Raw genomic sequence first — 24,075 nt, forward strand, 5'->3', positions numbered from 1 at the left:
AGCCTGTTTCCATAGTGTTTGAGACCATGTAAATTCTTCAGACGTGGAAGTCTAGTGTGTCTGTAGTATATGACGAGTTTTCAGGCGATGAAATCGTCTCAGTGATGACACCTCAAAGTGTCCGGAAAGTACCCTGATGCCGCTGAGACGCAAACCAAATAAGAGTTCCTGGAATCTATTGCTGAATGGTAGTTCTTTTGAGTCCCTCCCAAACATCGCTGTTATCTTTCACTTGTTCCTCATGATCTGTGTGTACGCCTCTGCACTCTACCATGAATGATAATCTTCCAAACTGCCTCTTCAAGGCAGAGCTAAGGTGGTTTTAGTGTTTCACTTCCACCGAATACCGGCCGCTGCGGCCAGGTTTGTATTCATAAACTAAGTGCAAAAAGATATAGCGGATGAGCTTAATTGGCGGGCACTTAGATTGGCTTATTGGGGTTTAACGTCCCAAAGCGACTCAGGTTATGAGGCACGTCGTAGTGAAGGGCTCCGGAAATTTTGACCACCTGGGGTTCTTTTACGTGCACTGACATCGCACAGAACACGGGCACCAAGAATTTGACACAAAGCTTCCCACATGATAATGCAATTTTATTGTCATTATCGGGGTTGTTCTCGCATGCAAATAGCGAATTTTTAAATCTAGCACTGTCGTACATAGTTAACAAGTCTCAACTCGAGCGTATTCTTAGAGCTAGCCGCTAATTCAACACCACCCAAACATAGCTATTAAAATGCAGGCACCGCAGACTGGGAACGAAATTCCCTAGATATCTCTGAAAAGCGCAGTGGTGTGAAAACAAAAATTCGCCATGTTTGTCGCTGCGATGCCCGGTACGAACCAATCAAAAATCGCGTTCTTTGCTCACACGAAATCTGCCTAGAGGACGCTATGTTCGTCGGAACAGTGTTCGGCGTTGGATGATTGGCATACGACGAGCTGCAAGGCGGATGCGAACTGTGCGGAAAGGCGGTACGGCTGTCATTTATCAAGGATTCTATCATACAACATGTATATACAAATATATACGCGCGCGTTCGCGCCGGTGCGTCGGTCAGCGCCGACTGGGGGCGAAGGCGGGCGTCGGCGGCGGCCCGTGGCTGGACGCGATTTGGCGCGTCCAGTGTTCGGCAGCCTCGGTGGAGAAGAACTCGCCCGGCATGTTCTGCCAGTCGAGCTCGTTGGGCAGCCGGTAGCGCTGCTTGCATAGCAGCAACAGCACCGGCAGCGGACGCCTCTCGGGGTTGCCCTGCACGCACCACAAAGGACTCAGGGTGAGCGAGCCTCCAAAGCGTAGCCTACTGCACGTGATTGAAGCCTGCAGTGAAGCTCCGCCCACATCAGCCTCCGCGCACAGAATTCCTCCACTACGAAAAAGTAGTCGCGCTGCTTATCACTTCTTCTTACCTAAACAAGAAGCTTATCACAAGGAAAAAATTGTGAGCTCTAGAATGTTGATACGTGGATTGTTGATATAGCCAAACATTAAAAAAGCTGACTTCGTTTACTGTTGCGATTGTCCAGCGGAGTAATACAGGACGCCGCGGACCGCGGCCCAGTGTTAGCAGCTGCTGTTTTTTGAAGTTGTATCCCACTATATCTATGTGCGCATAGAGCTAATATACTATGTGCGTAGTAATGGCACGGCCGCTAGATACAAAGCGCAAAGCGAGCTTTGCGCTTTGCATCAAGCGGCCGTGGTAATGGTATCCACACTCTTATAGGCGTGTACAGGTCTCTCCGACGATCATGGTAGCGCCTGTGCTTATAGCAAGAAGCAATAGGGGACAAAATTGCCAATTGGGGAGGGTGCACTGCCCCCTTTCCTTCCTCTGCACAAGCCTATGCGCACTGCAGACACTACTACGCAACACCTACACTCGTGCCATCTCGTAGTGGTTGCATTGTGCTACTTCGCAAAAACCTTGTTCTAAGCGGAAATTGGTGATTATTTATAATGGGCCCACAGTCGGGCTTAGACAGGCAGCCGACGTGACCAGCAGTGAAACTTTGGACCGACGTTGAGCCAAGGCTAAGCACGGATATAGTTTGTTTAAGGCTGGCAAAGAAGCTTGTTGGGCCGACGATGGGCAATTACGAGTTGCCGGTCTCCTTTTTAAGGTCATCGCCACTACGTCGTGCCATTGTCTGGCCGACCAACAAAGGTGGTCGAATATACGCGTGAAATGAACTCATCACCACGTGGCAGTGGTATCTGCTACGTAGATACGACTACCACGTCGTATGCACCACTTTGCTCACCGGAATGTCGAGGTAACGCACGGTGTCGGGCACGAACTGGGGTCCGTGGAAGGCGCGGCGCCCCTTCTCTGGACTGTACATGGTGCCCTGCACCAGCACGGCGCAGTCGACGTCGTCGTCCAGCACCAGGCTGGAGGCGCGCCCTAAGTACGGCAGCCGGCCGTCCTCGACGTAGCGCTGCAGGGCGTCCGGGTCCACGGTCTGCGCAAGCGTCGACAAATGTAAGGCGGAGGGTCACGTACTAAGGACGAAGTCGTAACTATACAGACCACAACAGAGGAAGGGAGTCATATTAAGCCGTCAGTTGCGCTGGAGTAAGCCTACAGGAGTAAGCTTAGGACATGAGCTTAGGAGCTGCGGCACTGAGGAGCTTATCAGTTGTTAGCTAAGACCCCAAATAGCTCAGGTAGTTGGCCCAATATTGCAAATGGATGGTTTCACGCTGGTCCTTTGCCGGACCTGCCTTTGTCAATACGTTTCCAATACTGGACCGATTAGCTGTACTCCTAGGGACAGTGAAGTCATCACTGGCGCCACATAGAAGTGATGAAGTGGTGGTTTGGTTTGTGGGAGTTAACGTCCCAAAGCGACTCAGGCTATAGGAGATGCCGTAGTGAAGGGCTCCGAAAATTTCGACCACCTGGGGTTCTCCAAATTTCCGGAGCCCTTCACTACGGCGCCCCTCATAGCCTGAGTCGCTTTGGGACGTTAACCCCCACAAACCAAACCAAACTATCATTGGGAGAGGCCTTTGTTTTTTTGTTCATGAGCTCAGCTTTGGCTGTCGGTGCTGATGCTGGTGAAACAACTCTCTCCACTGCCCTTCTGTGTTTCCTTGAGCAACCTTCTTTCAGGGTCACGAGGCAGCGATTTGTTCGGTAAACCGTAAACTTGTTCCCCAAACACACACATCGCACAAGCTTTTTCTGCGCACTTTTCATGAGCTGATAGCATGTCCAAAATTACTCCACTCCGCATGCCACTCGGCGAACCGTACGCTTCTCGTGGCGTCTCAACCCAGTTCTCGAAGATAGGTGCGCAGCATAGCGGAGTACAACGCACCTCGAACTCGTCGCGTGCCTCCAGCAAGTTCAGGGCTATCCGCACGGCCACCCAGCGCCACATTCGGTACTGGATGCAGGGCGAGGAGTCGTCCCGCGCCACCAGCATCTCCATCAGCGGCATCGGGATCGCACAGGCCTGGAGCGAAGGAAGAGCGCAAGGGTGGGGTGTAGGCCTTTTAAAGGGACCCTGAAATGTTTTCGATGGGCGTATTCTAGTGCAACTGATCTGTAGAGGTGGTCGTTATGGGTATTCGGGTCGAATTTGAAAGCTCGGCGTGGACCCTATAGTTTAGAAACTATCTCCAGCTCTCCCAGACTGTCCACTGATGTCATCGGGGTGGGGGACGCGGCTGTGAGGTGTCGCTCTAATCGGTTGCGAGCTGTTGCGAGCAGAGACTTTTAAAGATTATTTCTAAATTATAGGGTCCGTGCAGAGCTTACAAATATATGACTCGAATACTCGCAATGACCACCTCAACAGCTCTGTTGCACTAGAATATGCTCATCGAAATCATTTCAGGGTCCCTTTAAGACACGAAATGCTTTCTTGAGATCGTTCTTTGATGAAACCGTAATGCATGCAGCCGAAAATAAAAGCAGCAAATAGAATCCTCCACGCTGCTTGATCATTGAAACCAACGTGCACTGTCGTATGATATCAGTTGCAAAAAAAAAAAATGGCAGAGGCTCAGCTTGGTTAAGCCCGGAAATTGCGAAAGCAACTTCATCCGTTTCTTCAGCCCGCATCCGCCGTGTCTACCGCCGCTCTGCGTAGACGGCTGTTGTTTTTGCACCTGAGAGAAGGATGAATAGCTCGCTGCTGTCTCTTACGCGCATTGCGACGAGCTTCCCTAGCGGTGGGCGGCATCGTCGCGAAGCAATGTTAAGCCGCTGGCACAGCTACTGCTTACTAGCGACGTGAGTTGAGCCTAATCTCTTCGGCGTAACGCCACAATTGCGCTCCTAGCGGAGAGCGCAGGAGTTAGGCGCCGGTGAAGGCACCGCCGCTTCCTCCGACGGCGCGAGATGGTCGCCCAGCTCTTCGGCGTTACGTCACGCATGATGTCACACGGGGTTCATGGCACCGCCGCGTCACGGCAAAGGCTTGAAAGTGCAAGCAGTATTGCTTTCGCAATAATAGGAATCACAATCGGGGTCAGTGAAATTCCAGCGCCTCCTTGTGTATAGCGGCAAAGGCCGGTGGGCCAGCTCACATCGATGTCGGTCTCGCAGATGACGTCGCAGACAGAGTGGCCCCTGGTGAGGAAGCCCACGATGCCGAGCGAGCCCGGCCCGACCAGGAAGTCGCGCAAGGGGCCCTCGCCGGAGAAGAACTCCAGCGAGTCCGTGTTGGCCAGAACGGGAGGCCGCCGACTGGGGCACCGGTCGGTGGCCTCGATCTGGGCGAGCGCGGTTAGGCATTGCGGTGGACTTTAAACACTGCCGGCATTTTCGCAGTCTTGGTGCAGGAAACCGCACCAGAATGGTCATCATAATCATCATCAGCCTAACTACACCCACTGCAGGGCAAATACCTCTACCATGTCTCCCCAATTAACCCTGTCCTTTGTCAGTTGCCGCCACTGTATCCCCGCAAACTTCTTAATCTCATCCGCCCACCTAACTTTCTGCCGTCCCCTGCTATGTTTGCTTTCTCTTGGAATCCACTCCGTTACCCTTAAGGACCAGCGGTTATCCTGCCTTCGCATTACATGCCCTGCCCAAGCCCATTTCTTCCTCTTGATTTCAACTAAGATGTCATTAACCCGCGTTTGTTCCCTCACCCACTCCGCCCTCTTCCGATCTCTTAACGTCACACCTATCATTTTCCTTTCCATAGCTCGCTGCGTTGTTCTTAACTTAAGCTGAACCCTCTTTGTTAGCCTCCACGTTTCTGCCCCATAGGTGAGAATGGTCACTAAAAGACAAATACATACACAAGGGAACAGCTACGGAGTAAGGAGAATGGGTGACGACAGTTGTACCGCGCCTAACCCGTCATAGCCCAAGACTTATGAGAACCGTGTTTTACAGCAAATATGCCGCATATATGACGGATGGCGCATTCTCTAAAGTGCCCTCTCATTGGGCCGCATTACTTTTAAGGCCCAGGTCCAAGATCACGTTATCATTCATCAGCAACTGAATACGGAGTTTTGGTTTGGTCTGGTTTATGGGGTTTAACGTCCGAAAGCGACTAAAGCTGTGAGAGACGCCGTAGTGGAGGGCTCCGGAAATTTCGACCACCTGGGGTTCTTTAACGTGTACTGACATCGCACAGTACACGGGCCTCTAGAATTTGGTTAGCGTCCAGTAATCTTGGTAACTAGACTGAACACAGTAGCAACGTCGGCGGCAGTTATTCTAAACCAGGCAAATACGAACGGCGAGAAAACACGCACTGCACAAATATTAGGACGACACAGCAACTATGTTTTGTAGAGGAGGGCATATACTTTAAACATTTTTGTCCACCTTTGTCCTGTGTCCATCTTCAACGCGCTCTCGTGCTCCGGATTAATTTCGACAACTTAGTATTCTTCAACGTGCCCTAACGTTGATCAGCGCACGGGCGTGTTTATTGTTCGCTTATTCAGAAATGCGACCGCCTCAGCCAGGGCTTGAAACCGCGATCTCGTGCTAATGATCTAAAGCAACCGCAGCCACGATGGCGGGTGGATAACATTCTGATTGGTTAGCGGTTGAGCCAACAGTTAGCGGCAGCGACAACTATGCCGTTCACAAGTCAGTTTTTTTTCAGAGCGTAGCTGCCTCAGCATAGAGCCGCTCTCGAACTCCTTCAAGAAGGAAGCCTTTACTACCTGTTTAATTTATATCGGATGACTTGGCTCACAGAACCACTATTATGGGACCCGCTGGTACATACGCGGTTATGGAGAATGGCGGGTTATGTGTTAACTCTCATTGAGATGGGCAAGAGCATGCAGTCTCATGCGCACTTCGCACCTCACTCTCACCCACACAAAAGAAAAACACTAAAGTTAACTGTGGTTTTTTCCTGTAGACAGTTCCGGCCTAGGTGAAGTAGGGACAAGTCACGCAGCACCCCCGTTCCATGAGTACAGAAGAGGGAACGAGGTCTCTGCTGGGCTTGCTGGTTGTTCATTCTGAACAAACTAGAGCAATGAGACGATGAAGAACACAAATATCGAGTTTCTTTTTCTTAGTGTGCCTCTTGTGTTCTTGTTGCGTAATAATTTGTTCGACGCAAGGTCTGTTTTTGTAGTTCTAACCGTGTGCACTGTACACCCGCTGTAGCTTAGAACCCTGTTTCCGAGGGAGGAAACATAACAAGGCTCGAACGGGTACATGATCAGCCATGCTTACCCTCACTATTCCGGAGAAGATGATGTGGATGGCTTGGTGCGGCTTCCCGACTGACACAAGCTTCTTGCCCTTTTTGTACCTGGCGCAGTAATGCTGCGATAGAAGTAGGGAAATAAAACGACATGGAGAGCATGCAAGAACTGTAGTGAAGGCAAGCTTCATTGTGCTTGGATCTGGTAAACTGTGCATGTGTACAGACAACCATTTTCGCTATAGTGCGTCTTCACGAACAGCTTGACGGCCGACGCCTTGTTTGACACTGCATATATAGCACGCACTCGTAGAACTGAGGACAGTCGCGAATTAGAGTTCTGTTATGTGGTAAGCGCCCCCTACTCTTTTAGGTTAAAGTGACAGAAAAAAAGTCCGTTGGAAGGCAGGATTAATGTCTTAAAAGAGCATCTATCCATATGCGCACGACCGGAGGAAGGGGACACGGTTGATGACAATTACGGTGCGTTAATTAGCATGACAATTCACAACATCACCTCATAGGTTTAGAATGGGAAAATGTATGCGGCTGTAGCAGCGGCGGCAGGGTCGTCTATAGAAGAAAGTAAGCGATTTTGTAGAGCTGGCATCCTGGTGTAACAATGACCGCTACATTTCATAGTTGCTAAATTTGTGCGAGGTATTTTCGTATCTGGGGTTCAATAACATCCAGCTGTATGCTTCTATGGTATAGCTTTGCTACTATGGTGTCCATACTGGTACTAACATCGGCAACTATACGTGAGGTCGAATTATGCGTGTCACCGCGATGGTTTCCGTGGAAAGCCGCATCGCTAACGGCAGTGGTGACATTTTTACAGCGACACTCGTGGCGGCAATGAGGCACCCACCATCTTGAGCCTCGGCACGCTGTCGGCGGGCAACCAGGGTACACTGAGCAGGAAGCTGAGCGTGGTCTCGGGCACGGACACCGAGCTGGGCAGCCGGTTCAGGTCGCGGGTCATCTGCTCCAGGCGCTGCACCGGCGACGAGGTGCGAAAAAGTTCATCGCGTTGTTCAGAATAGTGAAATTTCACATTTCACTGTTCTTTTTTTTTCATATGCTACGATGGCAGAAAGTGTGACTATTGCATATGGCTTCGTTGCACACGTCACAAGTTGCCCATCAGCTCCCGTATAACACCCGTCATCTCGTAGCCGGCAGATAGCGCTCGAAGCAAACTAAGCATGTGATTCATCGGGCCTAGAGCTAGGAAAAGGGCGCAAGCCACTGTAGCAGGGCGCCAGAGAGCTGAAGCAACACCTGCCAGTGAGCATACCTAATTCAGCCAAACTTCCTGCAGTGGAGTAGACACCACGAGAGCGAGACGACGGCTTCTTTAAGTTAACTATTCTCACGTCCTCACCAGCAAGCCAAGTACGTTGCAGCATCCGATGCTGCCTCCTCATTTCCTTTTCACACTCTCCCATTTTATTCCCAACCTTAATTGCTACTGCTTCCACAGCCGATATGTCCCGTGTCTACCTATCTTCTTGTCCGTCGTTACTTGCGAGGTGCTACCAGCCACACACTACTGAGTTACTATGTGGTGGCCTGGCCTTTCTCTTTGATTAAAATCAATCAATCAGTCAATCAATCAATCAATCAGTCAATCAATCAATCAATCAATCAATCAATCAATCAATCAATCAATCAATCAATCAATCAATCAATCAATCAATCAATCAATCAATCAATCAATCAATCAATCAATCAATCAATCAATCAATCAGTCGCTCCTCACCGTTCCTATCTCGGTGTAGTGGTGCCTCTCGACGAGCCCGCTCTCGTGCAGGTCGTTGAGGGCCGACCGGGACGAGTTGACGATGCGCCGCGCTATCAGCCGCGACCGGGCCACGCACTCCAGCGACGGGTACCGCTGCTGGATGCGGATGATCTCCTTCAGCAGCTGCGCAAACAACGGTGCATTAATTGTTCGTATTCCCTCTTCTGTAACGAGAGAAATGGACTCTCTTGGACGCAGCTACGGTACCAGCAGTTGACACTCATCAGCGATGCTGTGAGAACACTCTCAATGCATTGCAAAGCTGGTGGTATGATGATGATCAACGGTATTTACTGGTGCAAGAGTATCTGAGGCCAAACAGTGCTAGAACCTGACATTGGATGACCTCATGGTGATAGGGAAATGGATGAAAAGTGATGGGTATTGCATATATGCGGGCCCTTCGCCTGTAGTGCGCGTTACAGTACAGTGCAGAGCGCCTCTGATGGCATTCCTGTCAGCGCGACTGGAAGCTCGGTCAACACTGACTATAACGAAGCTGCGGCTATAACGAAGTAATCACCGGTCCCCTTCAGCTTCGTTATAACGAGGTTCAACTGTATACTCAAAGCTTGGTCAGCCGTACCTCGATCTTGTTGTTGCGGACCTCGTCGCGCATGAAGACCGATATGTGCTCGTTGGGCGCCATGCTGCCGGTGCTCAACACCTCTTCCTCGGAGTTGATGAACGCCACCGCCATGTCGTACATGCGGAACACGCGGTGGTTGATCGCCTGGTCCATGTAGCGCAGACATGCCTCGGAGATGACCTGCGCATGCGTATACCGGAGAGCAATGCTTTGTAGTCGATCGCGAAAGAAAAATGCGTTTGTTGATCAGTGGAGCTGTCATGCACAAAAGTTCTGGACAAAAGCATTTTTGAACGGGAACGAGTTTATGAGCGCATTTTTTTATATATTGTAAGATTTCGCTATAACAATTAATGTATCCGCATATCCAAATTTTCGGCAAGCAAAGTGCACTCGTAGTAAAAAAAAAATGGCGACAGAAAATGAACGGAATTTATGAAGAGGTCGATGGAAAAGAAAAAGGTGTCATAATAATTGATTGCTTAACGTGATAGCACAAATAAAACAAGGTTCGACCGTTTTTAACGAAGGAAAAAAAATAGAAATAGAAGAAAAGTCAAGACCAGTCAAGACTATCCAGAATTGCGGCAACAAACAAGATGGCGGCGGGCAGCGTTGTTACATCGGACCTCGTACCTTTGTTTTGCTGCTTTGCCTGTAGCTACAACGAACGATTTTTTTCTAAAAACAGTATTATAGCATGTAAAATAAAGTTGTAAGTACTTTTTATGCACTATACGTATGTGTCTTTGAAGTCGCTGCTGGCGAGGCTACGCACTCAGCGCTCAAAGTGCGTTCTGTGAACGCACTCCGACATGAGTGCGCACTTTGTCAAGTGCACTTATGTTACGACGTTTAGCTGTGCTAGAGTGCACTTTCAGCAAGTGACACTCTTCGTAAGTGCACTTTATTTTGCGCGCTTGACAGCGAGCGATGGAAACGATTTTCCTACGTGTCTGAAGAATACATCATTACATTCAATATTTCTATACCACTGCCTTACAGTTTTCCAAAATTCAAAATTTTAATCTAAGAATGTTTGGTATGGGCACGTCTTCGCGGTGCCTATTTTCGTACTAGGCAGGATAGCTGGTGATACGCCCTCGAGGCCCGAGCCTTAAAACATACGCACTAGTAATTCGGTAGCGACATTTCACTTTCAATAAACTTCCAAGTTGTGTTGCTGCCGATTTGGAACACCCATTAAATACGCATTTGACAAAATACAGCGCTCAACTTTGATGTGTCACCTCTCTTTTTGTGACAAATTTTTGTTATCGCCCGTCTTCCGTGAGAACCGTTAAAAGATGGTCGGAAGTGTTAATAGAATAAGAACACCTTACTATATGGAGGGGACGAGGGTTTAAGTTTTTAGGGGCATTGCGGTTTCGCTTATGTCAGTAATCGAGTACACTGTGACGTCACAATATTAATTGACCACCTTCTGAACAGTGTCAATGAGTTTTTCTGCAGAAAATGATCGCTTCCTGAGCCGCTGCAATGTCATGCGACTTCCTGGGTTTCTCTACAGGCGATTGGCGTTCGCGGTTGTGCTGCGAAGGTGCACAGTACAGCACCTTTTTGTTACTTGTGATTATTTAGCATCGATGATGAAACTTCTGAAGTACTCGATAAGGCAAGCGAGATCGCTCCTTGCGTAATGCATTGAGCTCGTACCCTTCGCAGGGACCAGAACTTGTGCGCCCTGCAGGCGGTCAGCGCTATGAACAGGGCCACGGGCCAGCGGCAGTCCCGCAGGGGCAGGTCCACGGCCGAGCACCAGGCGGCCACGCAGAAGAGGCCCAGCTGCAAGAGGTAGGCGCCGAGGTCCATCCGCGCCAACGCGTCCACCACCAGGAACGACGCCGACGGACTACGGGCGTACTGCGCAGTGTGGTAACGCAGCCGATGCAAGGCCGCAGACACGATTAGGTTCGGTTAGAAAGAAAGGAAAAGCGCGGTAACTGTTTGACTCGGGGCTGGCATCGGAACTTCGCCGTGCGGGAAGAATGAAGGGCCCGGGGTAGAAAAGCGGGACTGATGCAGTCTCGATCATAAGTCCTGAGGTCCCACAGTTCGCTTTAGAGCTGTGCAGTGGCGCCCTCACGGCACTACCAAAGTCAGAAATGTCCGCGAATGTGAGCTCGAGGGTTCTGGTCATATTACAGAGGTTTACAACTTCATAGGTCCTTTAAGTGTACCACTACACGGCCGAAAAGCAAACCATGTGATCCGAAGAATTTTGAACAAGGGCGTACTAAACGTGTGGGGCCTATTGCGGAACACGATCGTGTTGTGTCGGTTCGTTAACAGGTTGTTCTTTTCTAATGTTTACTTTGGACTGCGGTCTTTTATTATGAACACTCGGGGGTTTATAACTCCGGCACGGTATGCGTAAATGAAGCCGCGTTAACTGTTTGTTGAAGGGTTGTTGCCAAATGAAAAACAAGACATCCTACAGCTAGCAGCCAGAGAATATTGAACCGATGGTATAGCGAGAAATGTTCGTTTTTTTTTTATCAATGTCTCATTTATCGCCACCTTCACAAAGCCTTATCTTTGAGGGACTGCTAGTGATTCTGTCTTCACCGCATGACAATAACAACGTCATTCGGAAAGTGTCGCATTAAATTTACGATGTGTTCTCAGCGCGACATAGCTCTGTGCAGCGTATGCTCTAAGGTCGACTTAGAGCATTGATCATGCGAGTCAACGCATTCTCGGTATTTGTTTCTGCAACCCAGAAACGTCAGGTATAATCGCAGCATTTGGCGCGTTCGCGCATTCCATTGCTCTGCATGCCGGCTGGGACCAGGAGCTGTGCCTCTCACCATGGTGACGAGCTCGGCCGAGTGCAGGAGCAGGATGCATCCCTGCAGCGCCACCGACGCCGTGGTGAGCAGGGGCGAGTGGTGTTCGAGCGCGGCCAGCAGCACGCCGGTCAGCGCGGCGCCCATGGAGAGCGCGGCAAGGGCGTTCAGCAGGACACACTGGTGGGCCCTGCGCAGCCGGTTGCTGACCACCTGGCTGGGCGACAGCAGCTCGCTGCCCCACTTGCTCGTCGACGTGCTGCTGGTTCTCTCGCTCGGCTCGGGGAGCGCCGACAGCACCTTCTCCTTCTGCGTGGCGGATGTGAGAAGGCCCGTGTTAACCACTGCGGCGGGAGTGGCTGGATTGGTTGCGGATGCGGCATATATCCCAGTAAAAAAACAAAACAAAAAAACATTGGAACCAATTGGACATTTCAAATGGAACTAATTGGACATTCCCATTGGTTCCAATTGGATTCCCCAATTGGAACCAATTGGTTCCAGTTGTGTTTCTAGCCACCCAACCAATTGGACCCAACTGGACTAGCCAATTGGACCCATTAGGCCAGGTAGTTATTTCACCCAGAAAATATTCACAAAATATGTTATGTTCATTGAGAGAGGTAGCTAAATGTTTGTGAATAATATGCCCTAGAATCTTGGATAAATACTTCAACAACTTAACATATTATAATGTGCAAAAGGAAAACTGATTTATGAGGACTGCAGGGGAATGCTGTGCCTAGTGCCAATCAACATTTTTCTACGGAATTGAAATTAACATGTTTTTATGGAAATCAAAGCCAATAGGCACACATATATCACACACAAGCAACACTGCACATTCAGGCACTAGTATCATATATTAGCTCAATACGTACATCCAGAGAACATACTTATGCTCCCACTTATATACCCAGTTTGAGGCTCTCATGCTGGGGGGCCAGTGACGCTGGCCCACTGAGCGCAGTTATTTAACCTATTTCACCTGCAGTGGTGGTGTAGATGAATACAATTTAGTAGGTTAAGCTGCTGATAGCTCTTATTACAAGAACCATATTAGTTCTACCTTGTTTGTCAAATATGCAAATATTCATTGGAGAAATTGGGTGCAGTTGGGCGGTCCAATTGGATGCAATCGGTAAGACCCATTAGCCTCACCAATTGGAAACCCAACTGGTCCAATTGTATAGTCCATTTGGACCATCCAATTGGAACCAGTGGAAACTCAACTAGTCCAATTGGAACCATTTGGAACCAGTTGGAAATCCAATTGATTCCAATGTTTTTTTTTTACTGGGATGCAATTTGCTGTTTTTTATGCCACACTCTAAACTGGCTTTTGTGCCATCAACATAGTGCGGTCACCGACAGCACGATGCTCTCATACTTTAGGGAAGAATGGAGACCTGTGTTGGTCACATTGCCAAGAAATCTTGGTATTATCTACAAATCGGGCTAGGGGCCCTCTAAGCTAGGTGGTAAAAAGGTCCACACATGGTTCTAATGGTAACATGCAATATATGGTATCACTTGGTACCGGTGGTATAAGGTAGCATAAGTGGTAAAGTCACAGCCGAATACTGTCGCAGCCGCCGCGGTGGATCGATGGTTATGGTTCTCGGATGCTGATCCGGAAGACGCGGGTTCGATCCCGGCCGCGGCGGTCGCATTTCGATGGAAGCGAAATTCTAGAGGCCCGTGTAATGTGCGGTGTAAGGGAACAGCAAATAACCCCAGGTGGTCGAAAATGTCTGGAGCCCTCCACTACGGCGTGTCTCACAGCCTGAGTTTCTTCAGGACGTTAAACTCCATAAACCAAACCAAACCGAATACTGCCGCATTCACACGCTGACCCTTATTATTGTTATACAGGTCGGTCTGGCCCTGCCTACGTGACCACAATGAGCCACGTAAGGAGGACCCCTTCGGCTTTCGGACTGCATGGCTTAAGGAGCCAACCATACGTCGGCTGTTGGCACCATATGGTACCACAGGTGGACATGTGAGCCCTAATTAGGAGTGGGCGTTCTGAGTGTTTGTTCGATGACTCTGTCACGGTCACTTCGCCGCCCCCGGCCATAAATTGGGTCATTTTTTTTGCTGTCATTTAGTTGACTCTGTGCGCCTTGTTGAGTTTCGGATAGGAAGCGAGCAAGCAACTTACGAAGGAAAAGACCCAGCTAGGCAGGTACAGTAGCTTCCTCATCGCTGGCAAGTCGAGATACCTGCGTACAACCAAAGGAGCCACGTATATGTTACAATGTCTAGCGAAATGTAAGAAAGTTAAAGCATAGCATGATGCGCGATCCGTTACCGGGATCCATTTCCGTGGGGTACCGCTACGTACGCGATGATTGGTCCCGATGCGATAGGCGCGCGCGCAGCTGACGGGAACGTGGCGCCATCTGGCGTCCCCACGGCGTTCTGCGCACGCGCACTTCAACGCTTCCGGAGGACAATGTTAAGTAAAGATTCTGATAGGAGACTTCTCTGAGTGTTTTTTCTTGTACATGGGTACAGTAGCGAGAATTTGTTTCTCTGCATTTTGAAAGAAACCCTCGCTCCCATACTACCGCTTTCAATGTTGCCATTGCATCGCATACTGAGGAAAAAGCGGCTTTAAGTTTTGGAAACAAGCGGCTTGCGGTGGATTGCAGTGTGATCAAGGTACTCGCAAATAAAACGCACAGTAAATATATTCCCACTCATATGGCCCTTTTGACCTATCCAGAACTAATAGCAACACAAACTCACCAATACTTGCTTTGAGCACCAAAACACTGAAGCATGCAGTATTTTGTGTGACAGTTGCACTCAAGCTTTTCATCACCTGTGCACTTTTTCTTAGGATGAAAGTCCTCAAAAATGTTCAAGAAGCTTTTTCATGCGGTGTGAAAGTGACTTGTACTTTTCCAAAACCCACTGTAGTGTGAAAAGGTGCTTCTGTAATGCTAAATGCTAATGCCCACAAAGGTGGTGTTTTTGGAGTGTAGAGATTCAGGGGAAATGCTGTGTGCGCAGATACGTACGAGTCCTCCTTGTGGGACATATACAGGGCGGTCATAATCTTCGCGTACGTCTCCGGGTGGATCATACCGTTCTCGAACTGCCTCCGGAAGGACACCTGCAGTGCGGTGCATATATGGCACGCGAAAAGACGAACAACAAATGACTCCTTACCCGTGCGACATTTCCTTTATACTATGGTATGTTCGATAAACGACACCAACGAACACCGGTGCGCACATAGGACTCCGTGACCGTGTGCCCCAGCGCACCGCAGCTGCTTCGGGATAACTCCAGTGCAAGTTTATGGGAGATGCCATTAGGAAATTTTCCTCGGACAGTTCATGGTCTATAGCGGATTGCTTATAGACTGTCTAGATTTTCAATACTCGAACGAAAGAAGCATTTGGTAATCAAAATTGACGGTTAAGCAGTTAGGAACCCCTTTCTTAGAAAATTATAGTGCATTGATCAGGTAGCATATCAGTATTTAGACCTAATGTCTACATAATGTTCTGCATACATACTGAAGGGGAACCTAATTCGATATATTTCTTTTTCTGTCAAAAAAAGAAAGAAGGCTTGGTCAAGCTAATTCATTTTTCGATTCGTCGAGTATGGTACTTCGATGAAGTAAACTGGGAATAGATTATCTTCATTAAAAAGCTAGTATGTGGTCACACAGGTATATACGGGATGTTAAGGGGGCCGTCCAGGAACTGACAGGTCTGTAAAAGTCCAATCAGGTCTTTGCAGGTGGTTATGGTATATCTTTGAGACTATTTTTTCTTAGGGTAACTGCCAATTGAAGTGAAATCTACAGACACTCCTGCGCTAAACGTGGAGGATATAAGTTTTTGGCTTTGGATGTTGTAAACTGTAAGAGGACGTATTGGACACTAACCCTCTGAATGGTGCGGATGTTCCTGTTGATCTCCCTGTAGGCCTTTATGATGTTGCCGCGGCTTGGCACGATGCAGAAGGACGAACCCTGAGAGAGAGAACACTTGGCTTAGATGAATCGGTGATTATTTATTACGCTCCAAAGTACGCCGTGGTTGGAGATCTCAGATTTCTATAACCTGGCCACTTTAATGCGCATGGTCATCACAGTAAATGGGCATTTGTGCTCTTCCAAATTATTCTGCGAACATCCGGTCAAAAGGGTACGGCCGTATCAGCATCGTCATCGCCACTTCGGCGGGTACAGCAATGATTTGATGAAGTTCACGCCAATGCAGAGTGGTCATGAGCGCACAGGGGCGAAGATGGCCTTATTTTAAGCTCAGAATTGAGCCCAGAACCTTATTTATTTTATATTCTTTCCAAAGCGCGTGTCGGCCGTCGTCCTGTCCGCTTTCACGCCGGCTTTTTCAACAGCAGACAGCAATTTTTTCCTTCTTTCTCATTTCCTTCCTTTAGGCCTTCGAGAAAAGAAACTGCCTGGCTCAAACTAGGTTTGCACCATCGACAAACGGGGTCGAGTTTATCGTAAAATCTTAACCTAGGTTGACCATAGAGCAGTCGTCCGAAACGTAGCCGTATTGGATGCATTGAGGCGCCCTCTCTAGGTCACGAAAATCACCAATTGCGGCATCAGTGTCAAAGTTATCGAGTTTTGCGAAGCAAGTTCGGGACGCGTGTGCACTAACCATGCGTTCGGTGTCGTCCTTGAACACGACCTTGGTGATCCGGTTGAGCCTGTCGGACAGCTTTCGCGGCGGCTGCTTTGCCGGCGCCGGTTTTATCGGCTCCTGCGATGTGAGGTGGAGCACCGTTATCGGTGAACCATCCTCGGTCTTGTCTGATACAACCTAAATCTGCAGTGAAGCTCCACCCGCATTCAGGACCACTGCACAGAATTACTCCGCGAGATAAAGCAGTTTGTTGTTAGCGCTTTTCTTGTTATCTAAGCAAGGGGCTTATCACAAGACGAAACTTTTAGCTCAAGGATTTTGATGCATCTGGGTTGTTTGATATAGCCAAACATTAAAAAGCGGATTTTCGTTACTGTTGTGATTTATCAGCGGAGTATGACAGGAATAATACAGTGTGCTTAGTCCCTTTTTTGCGGCAGTTTTTTTTTTCCACCACTGCAGCGCGAAACCACGATGGTAGCGTCATCTTCAGTGCCCTGAAATGTACAGGGTCGCTCAGTATGAAAGGAAACACGGGAGCGCGTTGCCTTAGCGCTTCTCAAAGCGCTGCCGCTGAGAGCTGGCGAGTATCAACGCCAAATGCGCGTGCGCCGTAGGCACGACAAGCTGCTCTCTCCGAGCATGAGCCTGGTACCGCCCACTGCCGGCTCTTAGCAGCAGCGCTTCGCGAGGCGCGGATGCCACGTGCTCCTGCATTCCCTTTCATAATGAGCGGCCCTGTACAGGATGGTTAAAAAGTTCCCACGCAACAGTCTTTACAGTGCCGGCGTTGCCAGTGAGGCTAATACTCCTCCATTAACTACACGCATTTTTAACTTAGAGAATGTTGTAAGAACATCACTACACGGCTAGAGAAGGGAACCTGTGGCCTGGGAATTTTCGACCCACCCTGTACGTTTTGTTGCGCTGTACGCAGCTCATATGTAGCAGAAAGGGCGACGCAAACACTATCACACGCATATTTTCGGATTGACCCTCGCAATTAACTCATGCCATTAAATAGAGTTCGCTGTGACCTTTCGAAAGGTGCAGGCCTATATGCGCGATTCCTCATAACATAGTGAATGTGGCAAATGTTTCATTTGAGAAGTTTTTTTTTTGCAAATGCAACCGGAACTAGCGATGTACGAGCTGTAAAATGGATCCTGCATTAAATACTGCTGTACCGCGCACCCACTAGGGTGCGCGGTGTCGATACAGGTGCAGTGTACAACAGCTGTATTTTACCGATAATCGCCTATGGGGCAGAAACGTAGAGGCTAACGAAAAGAGTTCAGCTTAAGTTGACGTCACCGCAGCGAGCTATGGAAAGATAAATGATAGGTGTAACGTTAAGAGATCAGAAGCGGGCAGAGTAGTGGGCGATGGAACAAACGCGGGTTAATGACATCATAGTTGAAACCAAGAGGAAGAAATGGACAGGGCATGTAATGCGAAGGAAAGATAACCGCTGGTCCTTAAGTGTAACGGAGTGGATTCCAAATGAAGGCGAGCGTAGGAGGGGACGGCAGAAAGTTAGGCGGGCGGAGGAGATAAGAATTTTGCGGGGATACGGTGGGCGCAGCTGGCAAAGAACAGGGTCAGTTGGAGAGACATGGGAGAGGCCTTTGCCCTGCAGTGGGCGTAGTCAGGCTGATGATGATGATGATGATGACTGACCTTCTGCGTCAGTCCGCTGTGGAGCTGGTAGCCGAGCGAGAGCATGTCCGTCAGGTAGATGCGCTCCTCGATCCACTTCCAGTCGGCGCCGCTGAAGCCCTGCCGGGTGCGCTGCCGTTGGCGGGACCGGGTGGCCGCGTCCCAGATGGACTTCATGGAGTGACGCACGCGAGCCGACTCCGGCGCGTCCAGCTTTAGCAGCCCTGCAGGAGTTGTTCGATCCATGGTTCCAAGGCCGTGCATTGTTATGCTAAAGCATAAGGAGCCTGTCGCGTTTTTTGGCCGGCTTTGTGTTACTGTCACCCTCTGTGAGGCGGCGGTTTCTGGGGCAAAGAATCCCAAGCAGCAGAGTTAATCGGTCCAATATTGCCAATATTGCCATTAGATATTTCACTTCGGCCCTTTGTATGACCGCCTTTTACCAACGCCTTTCCAATATTGGCCCAATTACCCGTGCTGCTTAGGATGTGGGCCCTGAAACTGCCACACAAGGGCGGGACTGATTGCATTCGAATCTGCTTGAGATCTCGCAAGAGCATTGCTAGCCGCAAATTTCAGCGGCGTAAATCGGGGTGGGGACAGGGGGTCCTGACCCCTCTTTCGCTTAGGGTGGGGGGGACACAGCATGCAAGCGTGCCCCCCCCCCCCCTCCTCCCTCCCCCCTCTGAGATTCGTCTCAGAACTACTTGGTCGGCATCGAATGTTACAAGCAGCACACCCAGCACAGGGAAGCCGAGGGAGTGCGGAGGCCTCTTAATTCCCTTTTCCGCAGAATGGCTCAGCAGAATCAGAGGTTCACAAAACAGTGCTGTCATAATTACAATCCGCCAGCAATCAAATCACATACCATGACTACGCATGCCACGAATTCCGCATATATGGAAATTTCTTCATTAAAGCTAGCACGTCATACATTTAAGGCGGTATACTGCTTGTGCTCACGTTTTGGTTGCTTTGTTTGCGTTTAATTTGACGCTCGCCCTTCGCTATGGCTTCTCTCATAGCCTGAGTGCTTTGGGACGTTAAACCCCAATAGGCCAATAAACCAAACCATTTGACGCTGACGGTACGTAGGGAAGTGATTCCATATCGTGAGCTCACCGAGGAACTTCAAGAGCGGGAAGATCGTGAAGGCGGGAATAAGGTTGGCCTCGACCACGGAGAGTATCCGAGCCAAGCGCTCCTGCGAAGAACAGCCAGTCGGTTTGGCGCAGTAACACCGTCGGGAGCTTGGTTGCCCAATGTTCTTCACGAGAGTCGTACCAAAGTGACTTCCCTTACCATCGGTAACGGCAAGGTGGTACCAGCGTTCACAGAGTATATTACTCCCAATTCATTGGCACTAGAGAAGTAAGCATAGCTTATGGCAGCAAATCAAGGGCTATGGAAACATTGTGAACGTACTTCGCAAGTAGAAACGATTAACGACTGGCTCGCGCCTGTACGATAGCCTGGCGTACTATAGTGTCTGCCAACCACGTTCCGTTTCAACGCGCGTCATTGAAAATTTAGTTCTGCTCAGCAGTAGGTTCAACTTAAAGGGTCCCTGACCCCCTTCTGGGCAAACATATCTGCTATAAAATTTATTTATTTTAGTATACTGCAAGCCATAGTTGGCCCAAGCAGGAGGGACATATAACTAAAAAAAAACTGTAAAAGCATCAGCTACAACACCGCAAGTCAATAAACAGGACACAAATCCAGAGTCATCAAACAACGATACTAGAAGTCATACAATAAGTTCTCCAGCTCCTTCTCAAAATACTTAGATTTACATAGACCCGAAGGAAGACCATTCCACTCCGCGACAGTATTCGCAAAAAAAAACTGTTCTTGAACCCAATAGTTCATGCGAAAATTGGTGCTAATGACTGCTCATGTACAGGCGCGGACAAAAGTAAACAGAGCACGCAACTGCCTTCGAATATTTTTCACGCGTCGCCTAATCGAAATTTCCAGCAGTGGTGCGCGCATGCTGGCAGCGGAGGTTGGTGGGCTTTCTTGTAGACCAACGCTTCTTCATTACCAATGGAGAAAGCGTGATTGCACTTCGAACGCAATACCGTGCTCCGTTTACTTATGGCCGCGCCTGTACATGTCGTGTTCTCCTAGTTCTCGCCAGCTTCACACAATCAGTAAGATCTGCCTTCAGATTTCCACACATGTAATTATGCAGCAGTACTAGACGGGTAACTTTTCTTCTTATTGGCAAGAACTGTCAATTACTCTTTCGCCACCGTTGTTAAAGCTGCCGTAATGAAGCAGCGGTCAAGCAGTTTTATACCTCCATGCGCCAACAGGCTCAATGTCAGCCTTTGCTAACGGTCGCAGCCACCCGACGTACTTACTGCACTAGTTTGCATACGACTTCGAAGCCTGCCGATCAGGAGCCCTTTAAGCGCGACCACGCTGTGAAAAGAGTAAACGAGTTTCCGGTTGACTGAACCTCAGACGGCCGTCACCGCATAGAAGCTCGGGAATGCTACGCACAACACTCGTCTCTGTTGACTATGGCTGGGGACAAACGCCTCCAAGGAAGCTCACTGTTTTATAACAGACATGTTACGCTGAATGATGCGTGCCCGCGTAAATAACCTTGACAACAAGGTGAATCCAAACATGGGAGGAGAAGGCATTATGCGTCCAGATGAAGACTTACAATTTAGCCGCGAAGCTAGGAGTTGGCGTCATGAAGCATTGAAACTACCCATGCTGAATGATGCGCTGAAATTAGGCCCCAACGTAAAGCCCTGAGGCGACGCATAGACTTTCGCGAGCATAGCAAGACAAGTGGAACGCTAGACGTTTGGATTCGGTCCCGAAACGAAGCGTCTAGCTGAAGCAAAAATGGAGGTGGATAGTGTGCAGGAATGACAGCCCCCAGCGGGACAATCCTTGAGTGGGAAGGCCAGAGGTGGTCGTCACTTTTCATCCAAACTCTGGCGGGCGTCTACTCCTGCTCGCTTCTACTTATCACGAAAACGCGAAACGGCATACTTGGTTATAAAAAAGTTGAAGTGGAGTTGAAATGCATTAGCTGTAACCATTCTTATATTCTCAATGGGGGTGTCATTACATTGCATTTCAGGGGGAATTATGATTCTCACGTATGGTACCATTTGTGGTAAGCCTTCATTATCACAAGGTTATAATGGTATTAAACGCTTCCTCAGGCATACCAGCAACTTTTGACAAGCCGATCAGTAACTAGGCGTATTGGTATATGCTTACAGCCACCTGTTTTCGGGGCCAGAACAAAACCACGACTCTTTCGTCCTCGGCGAAAATTTTTGTCCGACTATAAAGTTATTGTGAAAGCTGCATAGGCTTAATTACACCGTAATTTCGGTTTGCTACACGTTGAAAGCACTTCGGAATTCAGCGGAACACGCTAAACGAGGACGATGAAAAAAATTAAGAGTGCTGCTTAAACATCCAAACTAATTGTTGTGCTCAAACAAGATAATAGCTCCAGAAACGTGATAATACAGAAATGGGCAGTAGTGATGACATATGCATGTTGTTAAATTTTTTCGTATATTCCGTCGTCATCGTTCTGTGCTGAATTTCAAGATGGGATATGCAAAGCCGGTGGCTGAAAGGGACAGTTGTGGCAATATACACTGCCTGGACAGATAAGCGTGACAACTACCAGCACATTGCAGCGGTAATTTCTCTCATTAAGACTGAGCTAAAACTGTCGTTGCAAGTACGATCGCTATAAAGTAAACAGCAATATAGAAGGAATGTCCAGTCTCAGAGCCGGAGCATTGAGAGAAGAAAAGAGAGGAATGGCTGACCGCGATGGTGTGCTTGTAGACGAGCGTGCCCATGGCTCGCGTGGACAGCACCACCATGGCAACAGGGCCCTTAAACGTGAGCCAGGCAAGCACCAAGGCCTGGCGCCCGGTCAGATGGTAGCCCGTGCGCTTCAGCACCGGGAACAGCACCACCACGGTGATCACCCTGCGAGGGGAGAGGATATCAGTGCACCCTACTCACATAGGTTGAGTTAACGTGTACATTGATTCCTTTATCCCTTTGTGTAGGAGCGGGACGCATATGTCCCACATGCTTCAAGGGCCAGAAAAAGGAAGACGATGCAGCTACAGTACGGCATTTTTGCGTGCGAAATACTACTTAACTATAAAAAAATCATAAATGCGTTCCATACTTCGCTAATAGGACTCCTTGGTATTCTGTGTGTTTCACAAGCGCAAGTTGCAGTTCGACGATACCGGTCTTGGCGGAAAAAAGAAGTGAAAAATCGTTGAGCTTTTGAGCTTTTTCCATCCGTCAACGGCTTCACTGCTTCCAGGAGGAAATTTCAAGTCTAGTACAAGCTGTTTAATACATCTAAATACTGAAGTACCACATTTGAGGTCTTTTTCACGAAGTTTTTGATTGCACTGTGTAATCCTTTTTTGATACAAAACCATTACTCGAAACGGCTTCAAAGGGCTTCGTGCTGCTACAAGATTAATCTTCGCACATTTCCGTGCCCGTCTTTAAAAATACAGGACGGAAGCCAACGATTAGGATATTGCCTTCTCACATACTTCAGCTGGCCCTTTTCTATGTACAGTCAGGGACAAAAGTCTCCGGACCACGTGTTCCTCAAACGAAGCTTATAGCTCTACTATCAGAGAGCGGCTGGAGATCGCACTTGTGGAGATGAAAGAGCAAAAATTTAACTTTTACCTCCACAAGTGTGGTCTCCAGCCGCAGACTAATAACAGAGCTATCGGCTTCGTTTGAGGAACACGTGATGCGGAGACTTTTGTCCCCGGCTGTACATGATGGTAACTATTCCTTGCCAGTATGTATTACTGCCTTCTTTCCCTTCTACTAGTGAGGAGTAGCAGGAATAGTAGCCCAGAGACGCTATCGTCCGGCTTACCTCTCCACCCTTCAGCACAATGCATCTTTTTACCTCTCCCTCTTCGTATCTTTCTTTGGACCTGGAAGGATTTACGCGCTGTTTAGTCGAGAAGCGGCAGGCGTGCATGCACCTGACGGGTACGTGGCGCCATCTGTCGCCCTCAGGGAGGTGTGCGCATGCGCTGTGGCGCCTCGCGGAAGCGGATCAAGATAGCGGTTCGACCTATGCTTTAACTCTATGACTATGCTATAACAGAGCACAGCGACGAGCGGAGCGTGATTTTGATACGTGTCCGCACCTGTTGCTGAGGCGCACGAAGCAGTAGACGGTGGGCATGTAGACGGGACGGTAGCTGCGGATGTTCGACAGTTCCCGGCCGACGCGCATCGACGCCAGGAAGACCAGCAGCACGGCCAGCACGTACCGGTATGTGCTCCAGAACCTGGACGCCGGAGAGTTACGAGGCTAAGAACATTTGGGGGCAGGCTTCGCTAAGGCCATAGGTCTCCTAACTCAGGAAAAAACGACATCAGTGCACTGATCAGAATTGCTGGGTCAGAGAACTTGCTGCTCGCACTGACTCGCGGGCGCCACTGATGGTCAAGCCGTTTGCCGAATATGTACAGGTCAGCAGCTTTGCTTCTCGACCAAACCGTATGATTCGTTCTAAATCGTCAGCGTCCCTGATCTCTCCTAGGTTAAATGAACTCTGATGCTCAGCCATTAGGAATCTGACTTCCGGGAATGTCAAAGAACTCCATTATACACGGCTTAGAAGCAATACTCTTATAAGTATATTTTGTACAAACACTGTGCATTCAACTGGCTGGCATTTGCACTAAACGACCCAGCTGAAGACTCGACATATCTCGCGACGCTACTTGCGACCACGACTTCTAACTCGAAGTCTACCATGATGGCATCCTGGGTGTATTTCGTCGTGGCTGCATCATTACTAGTGCACACTATACACTCTAAACAGGAAGGAGTAAATAGGTAGTAAGCTGTCCTC

General features: G+C 49.0%; 1 protein-coding gene across 1 annotated transcript in view; it reads right to left on the minus strand.

The window, feature by feature from the left end:
- Nucleotides 1-587: 587 nt before the first annotated feature.
- LOC149331985 (sperm-specific sodium:proton exchanger-like) overlaps nt 588-24,075 on the minus strand; it is a 33,847-nt gene continuing 10,359 nt past the window's right edge. Inside the window, exons 7-22 of the mRNA XM_089557449.1 lie at nt 23,362-23,505; nt 21,982-22,147; nt 19,283-19,364; nt 18,182-18,384; nt 16,517-16,618; nt 15,769-15,855; nt 14,888-14,982; nt 14,023-14,083; nt 11,877-12,164; nt 10,723-10,929; nt 9,043-9,225; nt 8,415-8,579; nt 7,521-7,646; nt 6,679-6,771; nt 2,267-2,467; nt 588-1,253 (exon numbers count right to left, since the gene is read on the minus strand). Coding sequence (XP_089413575.1) covers nt 1,059-1,253; nt 2,267-2,467; nt 6,679-6,771; nt 7,521-7,646; nt 8,415-8,579; nt 9,043-9,225; nt 10,723-10,929; nt 11,877-12,164; nt 14,023-14,083; nt 14,888-14,982; nt 15,769-15,855; nt 16,517-16,618; nt 18,182-18,384; nt 19,283-19,364; nt 21,982-22,147; nt 23,362-23,505 — 2,398 coding nt within the window. The 3' untranslated portion in view covers nt 588-1,058. The remainder of the gene's footprint in view (nt 1,254-2,266; nt 2,468-6,678; nt 6,772-7,520; nt 7,647-8,414; nt 8,580-9,042; nt 9,226-10,722; nt 10,930-11,876; nt 12,165-14,022; nt 14,084-14,887; nt 14,983-15,768; nt 15,856-16,516; nt 16,619-18,181; nt 18,385-19,282; nt 19,365-21,981; nt 22,148-23,361; nt 23,506-24,075) is intronic.

The sequence above is a fragment of the Amblyomma mixtum genome, chromosome 8, assembly GCF_055824585.1.
Source record: "Amblyomma mixtum isolate Tamu chromosome 8, ASM5582458v1, whole genome shotgun sequence".
Classification (NCBI taxonomy): domain Eukaryota; kingdom Metazoa; phylum Arthropoda; class Arachnida; order Ixodida; family Ixodidae; genus Amblyomma; species Amblyomma mixtum.